The following is a 15,507-nucleotide window of genomic DNA, read 5'->3' on the forward strand; positions in this document are numbered from 1 at the left end:
TGAAAATCAAGCAAAATAAGGAAAAACTTTTTTTATTTTTTGATACATAATTTCCCCCTTTGAGCTGAGTTGATGGACACATTTAGTATTCCCCTTGCCTCTAACACATTCAGAAGAGTGGACTCTCTAAGCATTACTTACTTGAAGCAAAAGCACGTTTACCTAACATTCCTTGGTTAGAGGAATTAAGGGGTGTGTGTGGGTGACGAATTGGAAACAGAAATATTAGTTTTCTCTAAGTTTGAAATCTGAAGTACTCCCTCTTTTCCCACAAATGTTACCACCCATGCCAAAAAGAGCACTTCTTTTTCTTAATGATTTTCCTGCTTTCCTTATGGAAATGCAACTCTTTTCATTCTCACTGCCTTCTCTGGCTCTCAGTTTCCATTGACTTCGCTTGTCCTTAACGATGCCGTGATGTAGTCAAATCACATGGGCTGCATAGTGCCAGGATGATACCCTATTCCCTTGTGATCCCAGATCACCTGAAATTGCCAAGGTGGGGATAAGAAGATAAGAAGTTGCAGGAAGAAATGGTGCAGAAAGTGGAAAGGAAACAGTGAGCCAGTTTGTACGTGACACTAAGCCAAACCATGGCTAAGCTAATGCATCTGCATGCACGTAGCTGCAGCAGAAATCATGGCCGCTTTGCTTCTCACCTTGGTCTCCTGAAGCTAAGCCATGGTTTTATGTTAGTATTGTGTCCAAACCCAGGCTCATAGTTTGTCTTCCCCAGACAACCATGAACAGCAAGCCAGGAACAAACCTTGGGTACAACTTATGGTTCGTCTAGAGCAAGGCAGGTAGACTGGTGACTGGGAGTGGCCGCTGAGACCACATAACACTGGTCCTGAAAGACCTACATTGTCTCCCAGTACGTTTCCGAGCACAATACAAAGTGTTGGCACAATTCAAAGTCCCTGACCACTGGTTTTGTTAGATAGGGATGATGGGAGTTGTAGTCCCAAAACTTCTGGAGGGCTGAGTTTGCCTATGCCTGTTTAAAGCCCTAAACAGCCTCGGCCTAGTATACTTGAAGAAGCATCTCCACCCCCTCCTCTCAGCCCGGACACTGAGGTCCAGCTCCGAGGGTCTTCTGGCAGTTCCCTCACTGCGAGAAGTGAGTTTACAGGGAACCAGGCAGAGGGCCTTCTCGGTAGTGGTGCCGCCTCTGTGGAACTCTCTCCCATCAGATGTCGAGGAAATAAACAACTATCTGACTTTTAGAAAAGGTCTGAAGGCAGCCCTGTTTAGGGAAGTTTTTAATGTTTGATGTATTTATTGTGTTTTTAATATTCTGTTGGGAGCCTGCCAGAGTGTTTGGGGAAACCCAGCCAGATGAATGGGGTAGAAATAATAAATTGTTGTTGTCGTTGTTAAGTAAACTGGGACGGGGGGGGGGGGGGAGGAAATGAAACAAGTAAAAAATCATCATCAATCATCATCATCATCATCATCATCATCATAGTAGTTGAGATAAATATTTATCTGCCCCAAAAGTGCTATTTTTAACAATGAAAAGTGGAGAGCAAATCTGCACATTAGCCTCCTTTGCTTTTAAAAGGGATCCTTTCAGGCTTTTTTCAAACCAATGAATGAATAAATCCGACAGCTTAGAGTGGGGGCTCCTTGAATCTTGGTAGTCTAAGCATCTTTGCGAAGCCAAGAGGGCACAATCTCAACCGGGAACAAACACAGAGCATAATGGACGTGGTGGAGAGGACTCAAAAGGGGGGAAATCAGTGGGCAAAAGAAGCAACCAGCACCTTTCAAACACCCACTGCTTCTCATATGATATGTGGAGGAGAAACAGAAGTTGTGCTATGAAGGTGGACCATAGAAGCAGAATGTGTAGAAGCTCACGATCAGTTTTCTCTGTTTTTCAGAGGACGCCAAAGGTACTCTCGCAATGCTGCCTGACTTCAAAGTCAGAGAGACGATGCTACTGCGTGCCTTGAATCGCTATGGTATAAATCACGAGGGATGTGCACGAGGGTGGCTCAGTATTCCTCACTCCATGCGTATTTTTTACGTCCATGCATATTGCAGTAAGATTTGGAACGAAGCCGCTTCGTACCGGATTAAGATCTACGGTACAAGAGTTGTGGCTGGCGACCTCATCTTTTTGGCAACACGTTCTGAAAGCTGTTCGCTGAATGACAAGGTAAACAGGAGCTTGAAAGGCACGGATAGCAAATCTGATCCTCTCTGGGTCTGTTAAATTTCATTAAAATTCGAACGAGGCCTTTCATCTTCCTGGTACTCCATAAATAAACATGCTGTGTTTACAAAAGGTGCAGTCTGGTTTGGCAGAACCAGTCAGATATAGATTATTTTGCTATGCATGTTTATGAGAACCAAGCCTTTTTTGTGTGAACTATAATGTGGCCCAGGATGTTGCATGCATGAAATGGGATAGTGCTCCTTTTGGAATAAGATGAATGGATATCAATTCATGATGTCAACATGTTTAATAAATTGATGGTGCAAGTTCAGGTAACATACCCCCTTATCAATCAGAACAACCTATAATTATATTTGTTTTCTGCAAAAAATAATAATAAACCAATAAAAACCTTTATCCATGTGCATAATGTCTTCTGTAGATACTACCAGCTTGCTTTCAAACTCATCCCTATCATGTGGACTAGAACCGTGTATTTGGTTTGGTTTTGTTGTTGTTGTTTTTGCTTAGTTTAATTGGATCTTCTCAAAAATAATGGCTAGGGAGCCAATGAAATTGTATGTGGATGGCATCTCAGAAGAATCAGCACTGCCCAGTTAACACAGCTATATTTCACCTGGGCTGAAAGGCAGGGCAAAGATATTTAGATAGGTTAAAAACATAAAATAAACTCTGGATTATTCAAAATGCTATTTCAGAAAAATAAAAATCAAAAGACGTCATCCAGTTGGAAGCCCATGTAGTCTTTAATCATGAAGTTATTTCAGCATGGCTAACATTAATTTCACATTCTTTACCATTTAAAGTGGTGTTTTCTGTGATTACAAATGGGATAAGTACACAGCCAAGTCAAACAGTTGTTTCTAATTTTGTGTTGGTTGAAGCCAACCATTTGCCTTTGCAATAAATAACTTGGAAATGTTTTCTCTTAAAGGATGGTGAGGGTTGCAATCTTATACCAGTTCACCTGAAAGTAAGCTCCATTGAATCAATGGAATTGAATTCTGAGTAAGCGTGCATAGAACTGCATTGTAGGCATACAGTTGGTATATGATTGCTTCGCATTCTACAGAAATTCCACTGCCTCTCACCAGTGGCAATGTCCAAGTAGTGAAATTCCACTCAAGAGAAGCTCCTATGGGTTAAAACACTGTGCCGCTTGGGCTTGCTGATTGAATGGTCAGTGGTTCAAATCCCTGCGACAGGGTGAGCTCCTGTTGTTCAGTCCCAGCTCCTGCCAACCTAGCAGTTCGAAAGCACACCAGTGCAAGTAGATAAATAGGTACCACTCTGGCGGGAAGGTAAACGGCGTTTCCATGCGCTGCTCTGGTTTCACCAGAAGCGGCTTAGTCATGCTGGCCACATCTCCTGGAAAAACTGTCAGCGGAAGCGGACAAACACCAGCTCCCTTGGCCTGTAAAGTGAGATGAGCACCGCAACCCCAGAGTCGTTCACAACTGGACTTAATTGTCAAGGGTCCCTTTACCTTTAACTTAGTATGGAAATACCGTATTGAATTCATTATAAATATGCAACACCAGGTGGCGACAGAGGGTAAAATAAATTCTGTGCAATTGTCCGTAGTGATTCCCCCTTTTTTATAACGATTTAATTTCTGACTTATTTATAGCATTTTTTCCTGTGTGTAGATCCATCCTTAGCCTGTTTATAGACTGTATTTTTCACATGTTGTGCTGAAAGCAGTTTATAAGAAGCAACCCTATGAATACAATAATTCAACAACCATTGTGCATAATCAAAATTGCCATCAAAATGATAGCATCGCTGCAGCACTAACAGATCAACAATTCATTTTTCTTTTGAAATATATCACAAAAAATGAAGTGAGCATGCCAGTTAATATCCCAAAATAGCCCTAAATCTAATATCAGATCTAAAGACCAGACAGTTTTTTGGGCATCTGTTCCCTCTTGGGGAACCAGTAGGATTGAAGCAGCTATATCTTGATGGCTAACACAGTCTCTTCCTTCCCTTTACTAGTTGAGCTCTAACAGTACAAGCCTAGCCTAGCCATGTCTACTCTGAGCAAGACCCGCTGGGGCTTACTGCCTGGTAACTGGGGTTAGGATTGCAGCCTGAATCCCTGCATTTATGTTTTTAACCTTCAATACTGCATTGCAAACTGGCCTGGGAATTATTTGAAGGGTGGTAATAGAAATGTCTGGAATAAGTCAATAAAAACATGTTACATACTTTCCCCCATTTTTTTATACCAGGTCCATGTAGTAACAGCTGCAGAAGAAGAGGCCAATGAATATGCAATAAATCAGGTACGTTTTGGGAAAATGCATTTCTTTAAAGTATTAAAGGAGCACTAGGCTTATGACCTATACTTGTAAGTTACAGGCATAGCTTGATCACTGGAAAATATAAATACAGTTGTACCTTGGAAGTCGAACAGAATCCGTTCCAGAAATCCGTTTGACTTCCAAAACGTTCAGAAACCAAAGCGTGGCTTCTGATTGGCTGCAGGAAGCTCCTGCAGCCAATCGGAAACCACGCCGGACGTTCGGCTTCCAAAATCGTTTGAAAACTGGAACACTCACTTCCGGGTTCCGATTGTTTGGGAGCTGATTTGTTTGGGAGCCAAGGCATTCAAGATGCAAGGTATGACTATAGAATGAAATGCCAGCCCAAACCAAAAATCCAGATCTGTGTGTATTTTGCAGGGTTCTCTCGCTGCCACCCTTCCTCCATTCCCCTCGCCCCGTAACCAACAATTCCTCTGTGTTCCTTTGTTCTGACATCTCCTGGGCATGTATAAAGGTAAAGGTGAAGGGATCCCTGACCATTAGGTCCAGTCGTGACCGACTCTGGGGTTGTGCGCTCATCTCGTTCTATAGGCCAAGGGAGCAGGCATTTGTCCGCAGACAACTTCCGGGTCATGTGGCCAGCATAACTAAGCCACTTCTGGCAAACCAGAGCAGCGCATGGAAATGCTGTGTACCTTCCCGCCGGAGTGGTACCTAATTATCTACTTGCACTTTGACGTGCTTTTGAACTGCTAGGTGGGCAGGAGCAGGGACCGAGCAATGGGAGCCTACCCCGTCACGGGGATTCGAACCGCCGACCTTCTGATCGGCAATCCTAGGCTCTGTGGTTTAACCCACAGCACCACCCGTGTTCCTGGGCATGTATACATGTGCTTTTATGCAAGCCTGCTTCCCTTCCACAGATACGCTCACCTTACTTTTTTCTTCCCAAAGGTGATTATCCCAATGGCTGGCTACAATGTCCGCTATCCCACTAACAAAGTCGGGGAGTGGTATCACAAAAGACTTGCCCGTGATGGGTTGCAGATGCACCAGTTCAGGCTTCCTTCATTACAGCTGAATGTGCCTGGGTGCTACCGACATCTCCTGAAGTATCCGCGCGATCTGTCGTACAGTTTCTTAAAAAGCGGCGAAGAACCGGTGGGAACTGGGGACATTTCCCCCAAAGATCCCGAAACTTCTCTTTCGGTGTCGTTTTGGCTCGATCCTTCGTGTTACGCAACTGTTTGTTTGGGGGAAATAATGAAGTGCAATCTTTAAAAGAAAAAGAAAAGGCAGAGCTTTGCTGTGTATAAATATGGCATGCTCAATAAAAATGGCATGGGGCTGCGTAGAAAAGAAATGGTGCTGCACCTTGGCTTGGGGGAGGTGGGGGCTGCTCCTCAGGCTGCAAAATGTATTGGACCAAATCATCCCACCTTGGATCTACTGTAACAAGACAGTGCAGGAGTACAGCCAAGCTGTCAGCCTTATGCTTCCCAAACAGGTAAACCCAACATCCCTGTGCTCCTAAATTGGACCAGCGTCTAATTCTTTGTCTTGTCCACACATTATGTTTCAGCTTGTTATTGCTCACCTAGCCTGCATCCAGGTATTCATAACACAGGCCCTGCATTTCATGCAACTCTCTGGAGCTTTCCAATTGCTCTTTGGCACTGGGTGAAAACCGTACGTGCCTGATTTTCGAAATCTGGCTTTCAGTGTTCTTTTAACACTGATTCTCCCCCCGCCCCCCGCTCCACTCTGCTTTTAATCGCTTTGTTTTTATTGGCCATTATGGCAGCCTGGTCTTGGGACTTGTTTGGGGCCGAAGAGCAGGGTGAAAGTGCAGATAACAAAATGGAATGAAAAACAGAACCAGGGCTGTCTTAAGCATATGCGGCGCCGGGGTGCAAAGATCTGCCTGGCGCTCCCCCCAGTCCCAGGCGCACAGGAGGGCAGAGCCAGACGGCTGCCTCAGTGTCTCGCTGGCTCGGTTGCCCCCCAACTTGCGGTGCAGAGCCACCCACAGCAGAAGAGCCCGTCACGGCGCTCCGACCGATGAGCAAGCGCTTCCCCGAACTCAACTCTCAGGCCCTGGACTTTCAGCCTGGCACCCCTGAGAGTCCGGCGCCCGGGTGCCCCACACCCCTAGCACCTATGGGTAAGACGGCCCCGAACAGAACTGTGTGTGTCACCTGCAAGTTGATGATACTAACTCTGAACTTATTCTGTCCCAGCCATTGCATCGTAGTGCTAGGAAAATTATTTGAAGTGCCGTAGACAAATCCTGCATGGTAAATAATAAGAATAAGACTAACTTATTATTTATACCCCGCCCATCTGACTAGGTTTCCCCAGCCACACTGGGCAGCTCCCAACAGAATATTAAAAACACAATAAAATATCAAACCTTAAAAACTTCCCTAAACAGGGCTGCCTCCAGATGCCTTCTAAAAGTCAGATAGTTGTTTATTTCCTTGACATCTGATGGGAGAGCGTTCCACAGGGCGGGGGCCACCACCAAGAAGGCCTTCTTGCCTGGTTCCCTGTAACTTGGCTTCTCGCAGTGAGGGAACCACCAGAAGGCCCCCAGAGCTGGACCTCAGTGTCCTGGCAGAACGATGGGGGTGGAAATGCAGTGGTCACTCAGCGCTACCTTCTGACATAGCATCATTAGGTAGGAGCATATTGTCCTCCTGACCCTCTGCCTTTTGGACTTAAGTTCCCTAGTCTGTCTTGCTGCTGCATCCTGTCAAAACCACACTCTCCTTCCTGTCCACAGCCCCCTTTCCTTTGGCTCCTCTTTTCCTCAGCTGCTTGTTTCTCTTCTCTTTCTCTTTTTTAGGTCTTTGGTTCTTCCATCCATATCTAAGGTCTTTGCTCCCCTCACTCCATTGCCTGCTCTGCCCTTCCTTTATACTTCCAGTTCAATACCGCCTTCTGCAAGTCAGGAAAATGGAGCCATTGGGTTTGACCCCAGATCACACAGCTCTCTTTGCATAAAGCACAGGGAACACATGTGGGGTTGTTGGGTTTGAATTGACTACGGTTCAGCATATCGTCCTAAGAGACCTCCTTGTGTTTGTTTATCCACAAACTGTCGCTAAGCCCTGAGATCCTTCTAGTGTGAGTAAATGAAGAAGCCCTATATGGACTGGAGTAACAGCTATTAAGATAAGGCTTTGGGCCCTGGCTCCAGAATGACACATCAGAGAATTGCATTGTTCCAAGTGGGCAGTTGTGTTATATTAATAGGCTCTGACGCTTCAACACAGGCTGCACTGTCATATTAGCCTATGTGAATACTAAACTGTTGTATAATGGAATGAAAATATAATGTAAACCAGGAATGGGTTTTTGTGTTTAAAGGACTTCAAGGTCAAGTCTGCTACTGAAAATGAAATTTCTGGGTTGAGATGTATTCTGAGGTTCCCTTTCCCCTTATTCTAAGTATATGTTCACCCCTCTTTCAAAGAGCTGGATAGCTCAGTGGGCTAGAGCTAATAATGCTGTGGTGCTGATAATGCAACTGTTGCAGGTTCGACCCCTGTATGGGACAACTGCATATTCCTGCATTGCAGGGGGTTGGACTAGATGATCCTCATGGTCCCTTCTAATTATGCAATTCCATGAAAATAACTGTTTTCCACTTGGTTCCAGCTAGTAGACATTAGGGCTGTTGTACGCAAAAATCAAAATAAAACCCACTAGCTTGAAATCCACCCACCTCTGATATAAGCTATAGTGCAGTAGAGTGAATGGAGTTCACATACTCGCACAACATGATCTCCAGTTAAATAATACTGCGTAATTTGCCTTACAGCAGTCATTAACTCAACCTACTGCATCAGCGCCTATATGGGGAGGAGACTGAGTTCCTTCATTTCCACAAGTGGATTCTCCATTACAGTTTAAGAAGCAACAACAACACTGTGGCCCCCTCTTACGAGCGTCCTTAGTTATCTTAAATCAGCAACCAAAAAGATGAGCCTTTTAAACGACTACTCATTGCGAACCTTTTCAGTGGGAATACACACCCTGTTCTTAAAAGGCACAACAGTTAGCTGTATTCCCAATGTTTTTAGAGCATATCTGAGAGGGGAAGGATGTCACTGTGCAGTGTGTGAACCCCTGCCAAAAAAAAAGGGTGGGGAGATGCAGCCACAAATCACAAGCAGGATGATTTGGAATCTTAACCAGTTTTAAAAAGATTAAAAATATTATGTAAGGCAGCGTATAGACATTAGTTGCATGCATTCTGCTTCATCTGCAGGTGGCGCTGTAACTTTGCAGGAACTAATGGGGGAGGGAAGCAATGCCAGCCATTTATTTAAATGACGTGTAGAATGCTGTTGGTATTATTTCAGATTTTTCCTAGGTTGATGCATCTTATTCTATGGGGTTCAGCCTCTGATTCTATTTCTAAAGGCTATAGGATTTCCTGAGAACAAGAAGTGAGTTTTGGAAGCACAGACTTTACCCATTACATCCCCACCAAATTTGAGTTACGGTATTGGACAATGTGTCAGAGGGGTTTTCGATAGATGATGAATGGAAATGGAGCATTCTGTATTTTAATGGTCCTTCAGAAATGTAGGTTTGTGACTATCAAATAAAAAACCATGGTTGACCATTTGCCTTTGGACAATAACCATCTATATACAGATGCTGTTTAGATTTTATCATAGGCATTTGTGTTAGGCTAAAAGAGTTAGTATGCCACTATTTGTGTTACATAAAAAAGCACCCTTTATTCCTCATATATCTGAGAATTTAAATTGCCAATCTCTTCAGCCCGATGAAACCAATCTGTGAAATCACAAAGCTTGCATCCTTTTACCAGCAAAAGAAATTGGTCCAATCAAAGGAATTGCCTTACAGAAGTTTTGTTTAATTCTTTGGGAATTACAACATTTTTTGTAGATGAAAAATATATTGCATTAAGTCCTGGAAAATAAATTCTGTTTGTTTTATATACAATCCTAGGCTATTTAATCCTTGATGAGGCAAATCTCCCAGGGCATTGTTACTTGTTTTATTACACCATTCTTGTGCAACTATGAATCCACCCTAAACTTGAATTGTCTTGTTCAGCATATAGCAGTGATATGTGAAAGTTGCAATTCTTGAGCTTCAGATCAGTCATTATTGAGTTTCGGATCAGGAAATACTAATGCTGAAGCTATGCTAGTCTGAGCCAAAGCTCAACGGGCGCTGGTGCATGTTCTAGAGTCGACAAGCTTCTCCATTCCCCATTGTGTGCTCACAACCACAGCTGTGTGGACAGATTGCATGTATGCATGAGCAAAACATAACTTTATTCCGGAAACAGCTTCACTTAGTCATTCTAAAAATCAGCTAAAAAAATCACACTTTTTCTTAGGAACAGTTCAGCATATGTACAGATAACGTGTGAACAATATCATTGCCTGATAGTGGCTTCACTTGCGTGAATTGGGAATCACACAGAAATCTCCATGTAAACGATGTTCTTCCTTGCATGGAATATAAAATTGTCTCACAGCAGGAGATATGTGCAGCTCCCTTCTGCACAACAGCCGGAAGAATGGATGCATGTGTGAGGTTCTTGCAGTTCTTCTGAATCCTCTGTCCAAGAATCTTTCCAGGTTGTGGTGTCGAAGGTGACCAAGTGTGATCTAGTCCAACCACCTGAAATGCAGGAAGAAGAAGAAGAAGAGGAGGAGTTTGGATTTGATATCCTGCTTTATCACTATCCAAAGGAGTCTCAAAGCAGCTAGTATTCTCCTTTCCCTTCCTCCCCCACAACAAACACTCTGTGAGTTGAGTGGGGCTGAGAGACTTCAGAGAAGTATGACTAGCCCAAGGTCACCCAGCAGCTACATGTGGAGGAGCGGAGACACGAACCCGGTTCCCCAGATTATGAGTTTGCCGCTCTTAACCACTACACCACACTGGCTCCTTGTTTTATTACACCATTCTTGTGCAACTATGAATCCACCCTAAACTTGAATTGTCTTGTTCTTTTGCCCAACGTGGGGCTCAAACCGACAACCTTGAGATTGAGAGTCTCATGCTCTACTGACTGAGCTACCCCAGCAGGGTTGGTTATAAATCCACCTAGTGGGTTAAGTTCAGCTTAGCTCATTGCAAGTTGAACATAACCCACCAGAGAAATGCTCCTGATGAGATGTCTTTAAGCCATTGATTTGCTACTCCAGGCTAACCCTGCTTCAATCTCTCCCTGCTTTTTCACTTATGGCCCAGTACTGTTTTCACAAACTCTGACTATATAGACCATTCCTTGCTGTGAATGTAACCTCTGTTTGACAACCTCAAGCTTGAAGTTCTGATTACTCCTGCACATGTTGATAAATTTAGTTCAATTTGGCTGTTCCCTGCTCTTCCTATTCCTCTGATCGTGACATATGGTATACATTACAGATTTTCAGAGGCTAAGGGTATATGTAATTTACAGCTAGATCCTAAATTAGTGTAACTACATTGCAGTCAGCTTGCATCTAGCGAACCTTTTCTATACAGATTGCAAATCCAGACTTGCACATGCAGCTAATGATTATCTCCTTGATGAAATAAATATAACATTAGTAATATTAACAAGTAAATGTTATTGGTGTGTAACCTCCGGGTATAGGGCAGGATATAAATTCAAATAATAATAACAATAATAAAACATGTTCAGATTCATGCAGTTCCATCATCTTTAAAACAGATACTTTATGCCCATTTAAATATGGAGCACAACTGCCCTGTGGTACTATTTGACTATAATATTCATTGCATATGAAAGATTTATTTCTAGCAAGTGGCTTTGTTCTTAAATAATAGCAAAGGCATGAATTATGCCTTTACTCCTTATTTCCTTAATGGCCATTTTAAAAAAAATGTACTCAAAAATAAAGACAGCAAATAACTCTTTCCCACCCTTACCCCGGCCTCTTTCCTCAGTTCTTTTTGCTGTAGAAACCATTAATAACTTGTGACTTCAAGTTCATAGGTCATATCTGAGAAATTCAGAGCAACCTAGGAAAACTTAATTTGGAATGACATACGTGCCAACCCTCCCCTTCAAAAATGGCAAGAGGTATTCACATCTGAGTATCCATTTTTTAATATATATATTTAGAGATGCTTCTATTGACTGTATTGTATTTTAGTCTGAGTCTGGAATGTGAGTTAATACAAGTTCTTCCTCCGGTGATTTAGCATAGTGTAAGCATATTGAAAATGCAGGCTTCTTTAAAAGATCCAAAAAATAGAGAAGAAAACAAAATGGAAGTGGAACTTGGGGAGGTTATGTCAGTATAATTTAAAGCAGGTATGGCCATTGGTCACCTCTGGGCCACTGCCAGTAGTCTGGTCCTCCACACACACACACACACACACACACACACACACACACACAAACACTGTGCCGGATTTACATATAAGCTAAACAAGCTATACCTTAGGGCCCCACTCTCTTGGGGCCCCCAAAAAAATTTAAAGGGGAAAAAACCTGGATGTACATTTCCAAAATAAAAGATAAAAAACAAATAAAATAAAACCTACATACATCAACAGTGTTTTGTGTTGTGTAGGCTCCTATGATGTAAGCAATGGGCCCCACCTGCTAGCCTGCTCCCTAAAATATCACTGGTTTGCCCCTTTCTATATATAGGGTGCCTACATTCTGCATGGACTGATTGCATGGCAACATGTGCAAATGGCTTTAGATACCTATTAGGTCCATAAATTACCATATAGCATATATTCAACACAAAAAATAGCGACAATTTGTTGTTGACAAAGGACAGCTGGAAATATAAAGGGCCCCATTACCTTCAGTAGCTTAGGGCCTCATAAAACCTAAATCCGGCCCTACACACACCCACACCCACACACACTGTGCTATGAGAGATGTCACGTCTCAGGTTGGTGTCAAGGAATGAAAGGTAGTTTCTAATGCCCAATACAAAGGTGGGGAGGACTAGCAGAATACATTTTGGCACTTGAGACGGGTCCCAAAAGAGCACCCCCCATTCCCCTTCAGTGAAGAAGGTGTCAGGGAAGTTCTACATCAGGAATGGGGTGTCAGGAGTCAGCTTTGCCTGTTGAACAGCAGCCTGAAGGGGGAGTGACTCCATCTGCAGCTGATCAGGCTCCAAGGACACAAGAGAAGGTGCTGATGAGAACTAGCTGGCTTCAGCCTTCTTAAGCAGAGCTCTCAGCAGCAATTAAGAAACTAATGAAACTGAATTAGGGACGAGCCAACGCAAGTTGAGTTGCAAAACACAAATTGATTTGTGTTGTTGTTGTTGTAGTAGATTTATATATGTCAATGATCCCAAAGTTTGAGAGTCAGTAGCACAGATGTTGTAAAGGGTGTTGTGAACAAACCCATTGAAGAAGATAACTGTGGCTACCCAGACCCATAGCTGTCAAGTGTCCCTTATTTGAAGGGACAGTCCCTTATCCCAGCGCCATGTCCCACTGCTGTCCCTTATTGATGGATGTCCCTTAAATGTCCCTTAAATGATGTCCCTTAAATTTCAAAGGAAGCAGCTCCTCTCCCTCCCTTCCTGCCGGCCAGGGAGGTGGGAGGCTCCAACTGTGTTGCTTGGCCGTGTTGCTCACACAATAAGAAGTCTAAGAACAACTTGGGGGTGGAGCTTGCATGCCTTGTGTGTGGATAGTTAATGCAAGCTGAGGGGTTTTTTGAATGTTGGATGCCATTTTGTTGCACATGCTGCTGCAAACCTTGCAGTGCAAAGCCAGGTCGGGGAGCCATCTTAAGTTGAGACTGCATAGGCCTTGTGGTGCATGTGATTCAGTTTCTAGTCAGTTGAACCTCTGGTTACAAAGTTGGTTGGACAGTGTTCTCGAAGCTACCAGCATGAGTTTGACCAGACTGCAGGAGGACAGGAAGACTGGAGTGCCTGGAACAGGTGAGGCTGCAGGTCCCTTATTTTCAAATCTGTAAGTTGGCAGCTATGCCTAGACCTCATTGCTAGTTGTGAAGGGCCCCTCACAACTCTTCAGGCTTCAGGGCCCCCAAATGTAGGTCTGCCAGTGACAGAAGTCATTCAACTACATATTACGCTGCACTTTTTGAATTACTGTTGCTCTAGTGTGAGAGAGAAATGGCAAATACGTTTTCTCGACTTCACTGTCTTCATCCTTTTATTTGCATAGGAATTACAAAAAAGGCCATTTAAGTGAAAGGGGCCTCTGTGACAAGTAAGATTTCCACTGTTGTGCAAGATTTCATAAGTCGCCTACTCAGTTAAATTTCCCCACAATGTATCTCTTTCTCTTCATTAGTTAAATGTTGTTTAGGAGGAAAAGGGCCTTGACTTAGGAAAAGGCCTCTAAAACCATTCTAGTATTTTATTTTATTTTCAGGATGCATTTCTGCAGAAATTGGGGTTGGTTTCAGCTTGTGATATTTCATAAAAAGGTAAAGAACCCCTGACAGTGAAGTCCAGTTGCAGACAACTCTGGGGTTGCAGCGCTCATCTCGCTTTATAGGCTGAGGGAGCCAGTGTTTGTCCACAGACAGTTTTTCCGGGTCATGTGGCCAGCATGACTAAGATGCTTCTGGTGCACCAAAACCAGAGCAGCGCACAGAAACACTGTTTACCTTCCTGCCGCAGTGGTACCTATTTATCTACTTTCACTTTTTGGCATGCTTTCGAACTGCTAGGTTGGCAGGAGCTGGGACCGAGCAACGGAGCTCACCCCATTGCGGGGATTCGAACTGCCGACCTTCTGATCAGCAAGCCCAAGAGGCTCAGTGGTTTAAACCACAGCGCCACCCGCCTCCCCTGTGATATTTCATACCTTCCAACATTTCTCTGCAGAGACGTAGGCCTGGCCAAGACGGCTTGCCTGTTATAGCTTCTGGGCTTGATGAGGCATGTGAACGTCACCTGAGCCTTCTCCAGCTGAGGAATCACACACCGGGGCTAACAACCTGGGCTGTGGTTCCTTGCCTGCCTTCCCTCAGAACTGACAGCTGTAAATTCTGGGATCCTGAGGTCAGGGGTAGTACGTCCCATTTTGCCACTTGGGGCAAAACAGGAAGTGCCACCCTGCTCCGCCACATCACCACCCATGGGACACTCACTGCCACCTAACAGTGGTACTGGCGCTGTACCATACCCTCCAACATTTCTCCGATGAAAATAGTGACCTCCCTTTGCATAATGATAATTTTACTACTTGTACCCACACATCCTATTGGGTTGCCCCAGCACTCCAGGCAGCTTCCAACATATACAAAAACATAATAAAACATTAAACACTTAAAAAACCCCAAAAACTCCCCTATATAAAATTGCCTTCAGACGGCTTGGGGGGTCGGAGAACTCCATACCCTCCAACATTTCTCCAATGAAAACAGGGACATCCTAAGGGAAAGTGGGATATTCTGGGATCCAGTCAGAAACCAGGATGGTTTCTCTAAATCAGGGACGTCCCTGGAAAATACAGATCTGCTTTAAAATCCAAAAAAGCAGACTTTTGTGGTTATGGAACTGACATAGAATTGCATTGAAAAGGGGGGAGGGTTAATGGGAATTCTTAAAACACTCGGTAAGCAAACCAGGATGAATGCCCATTGTCATATAGCGTCTCCATAAACAAATTGGAACAAAGGCTCAGTAAAGACTGGTCTAACCTCTCCGTCGTCTAACCATAAGCTTTGTGCAAGCAAATCAGGACAATGCTCAATAAATGGGTCACGTGGAGGAGCCCCTAGAAAAAGCTGCCACCAGAGGAAAAGCAAGTGTGGTAAAGAGAGAAGAAGAAAAAGGGGAGGAGAGAATGACCCCAACTCTTTGGCTTGTTACTGCAAGACCATCTTGTGGTGGCATGTCATTCTGGCCTTTATATCATGGATTTTCAGTTCATACTCTATAAAGAGGAAGGTGTTGGCTTTTTTCCTCCCCTTTGGCCTCTTTGAGCCAAACAAGTTTGTCTGAATGAAGCATTAGTTTTTCCTTCTGTTTTGTTTAACTCCAGCTTTGCTCCTTTCCCTCAAAGCCATCTCCTTATACACCCTTC

At 43.8% G+C, this 15,507-nt stretch overlaps 1 protein-coding gene and 1 long non-coding RNA gene across 6 annotated transcripts in view; one reads left to right on the top strand and one right to left on the bottom strand.

Annotated features, from left to right (window-relative positions):
- PUS7L (pseudouridine synthase 7 like) overlaps positions 1 to 5,821 on the top strand; it is a 17,968-nt gene extending 12,147 nt beyond the window's left edge. For all 5 annotated transcript variants that reach the window (XM_083699185.1, XM_083699186.1, XM_083699187.1 and 2 more), the window contains 3 exons: positions 1,887 to 2,164; positions 4,423 to 4,476; positions 5,413 to 5,821. In XM_083699185.1, the coding sequence (XP_083555311.1) occupies positions 1,887 to 2,164; positions 4,423 to 4,476; positions 5,413 to 5,739 (659 nt within the window). In that variant the 3' untranslated portion in view covers positions 5,740 to 5,821. The remainder of the gene's footprint in view (positions 1 to 1,886; positions 2,165 to 4,422; positions 4,477 to 5,412) is intronic.
- Positions 5,822 to 6,636: 815 nt separating this feature from the next.
- Positions 6,637 to 11,283, bottom strand: LOC310825729. Its single transcript, XR_014555492.1, has 3 exons — positions 10,449 to 11,283; positions 6,841 to 10,131; positions 6,637 to 6,774 (listed from the first exon to the last, which is right to left on the bottom strand). It is a non-coding gene; the product is annotated as an uncharacterized lncRNA (long non-coding RNA).
- Positions 11,284 to 15,507: the final 4,224 nt, after the last annotated feature.

This window comes from Podarcis gaigeae (genome assembly GCF_964106915.1).
Source record: "Podarcis gaigeae genome assembly, chromosome: 10".
Classification (NCBI taxonomy): Eukaryota; Metazoa; Chordata; class Lepidosauria; order Squamata; family Lacertidae; genus Podarcis; species Podarcis gaigeae.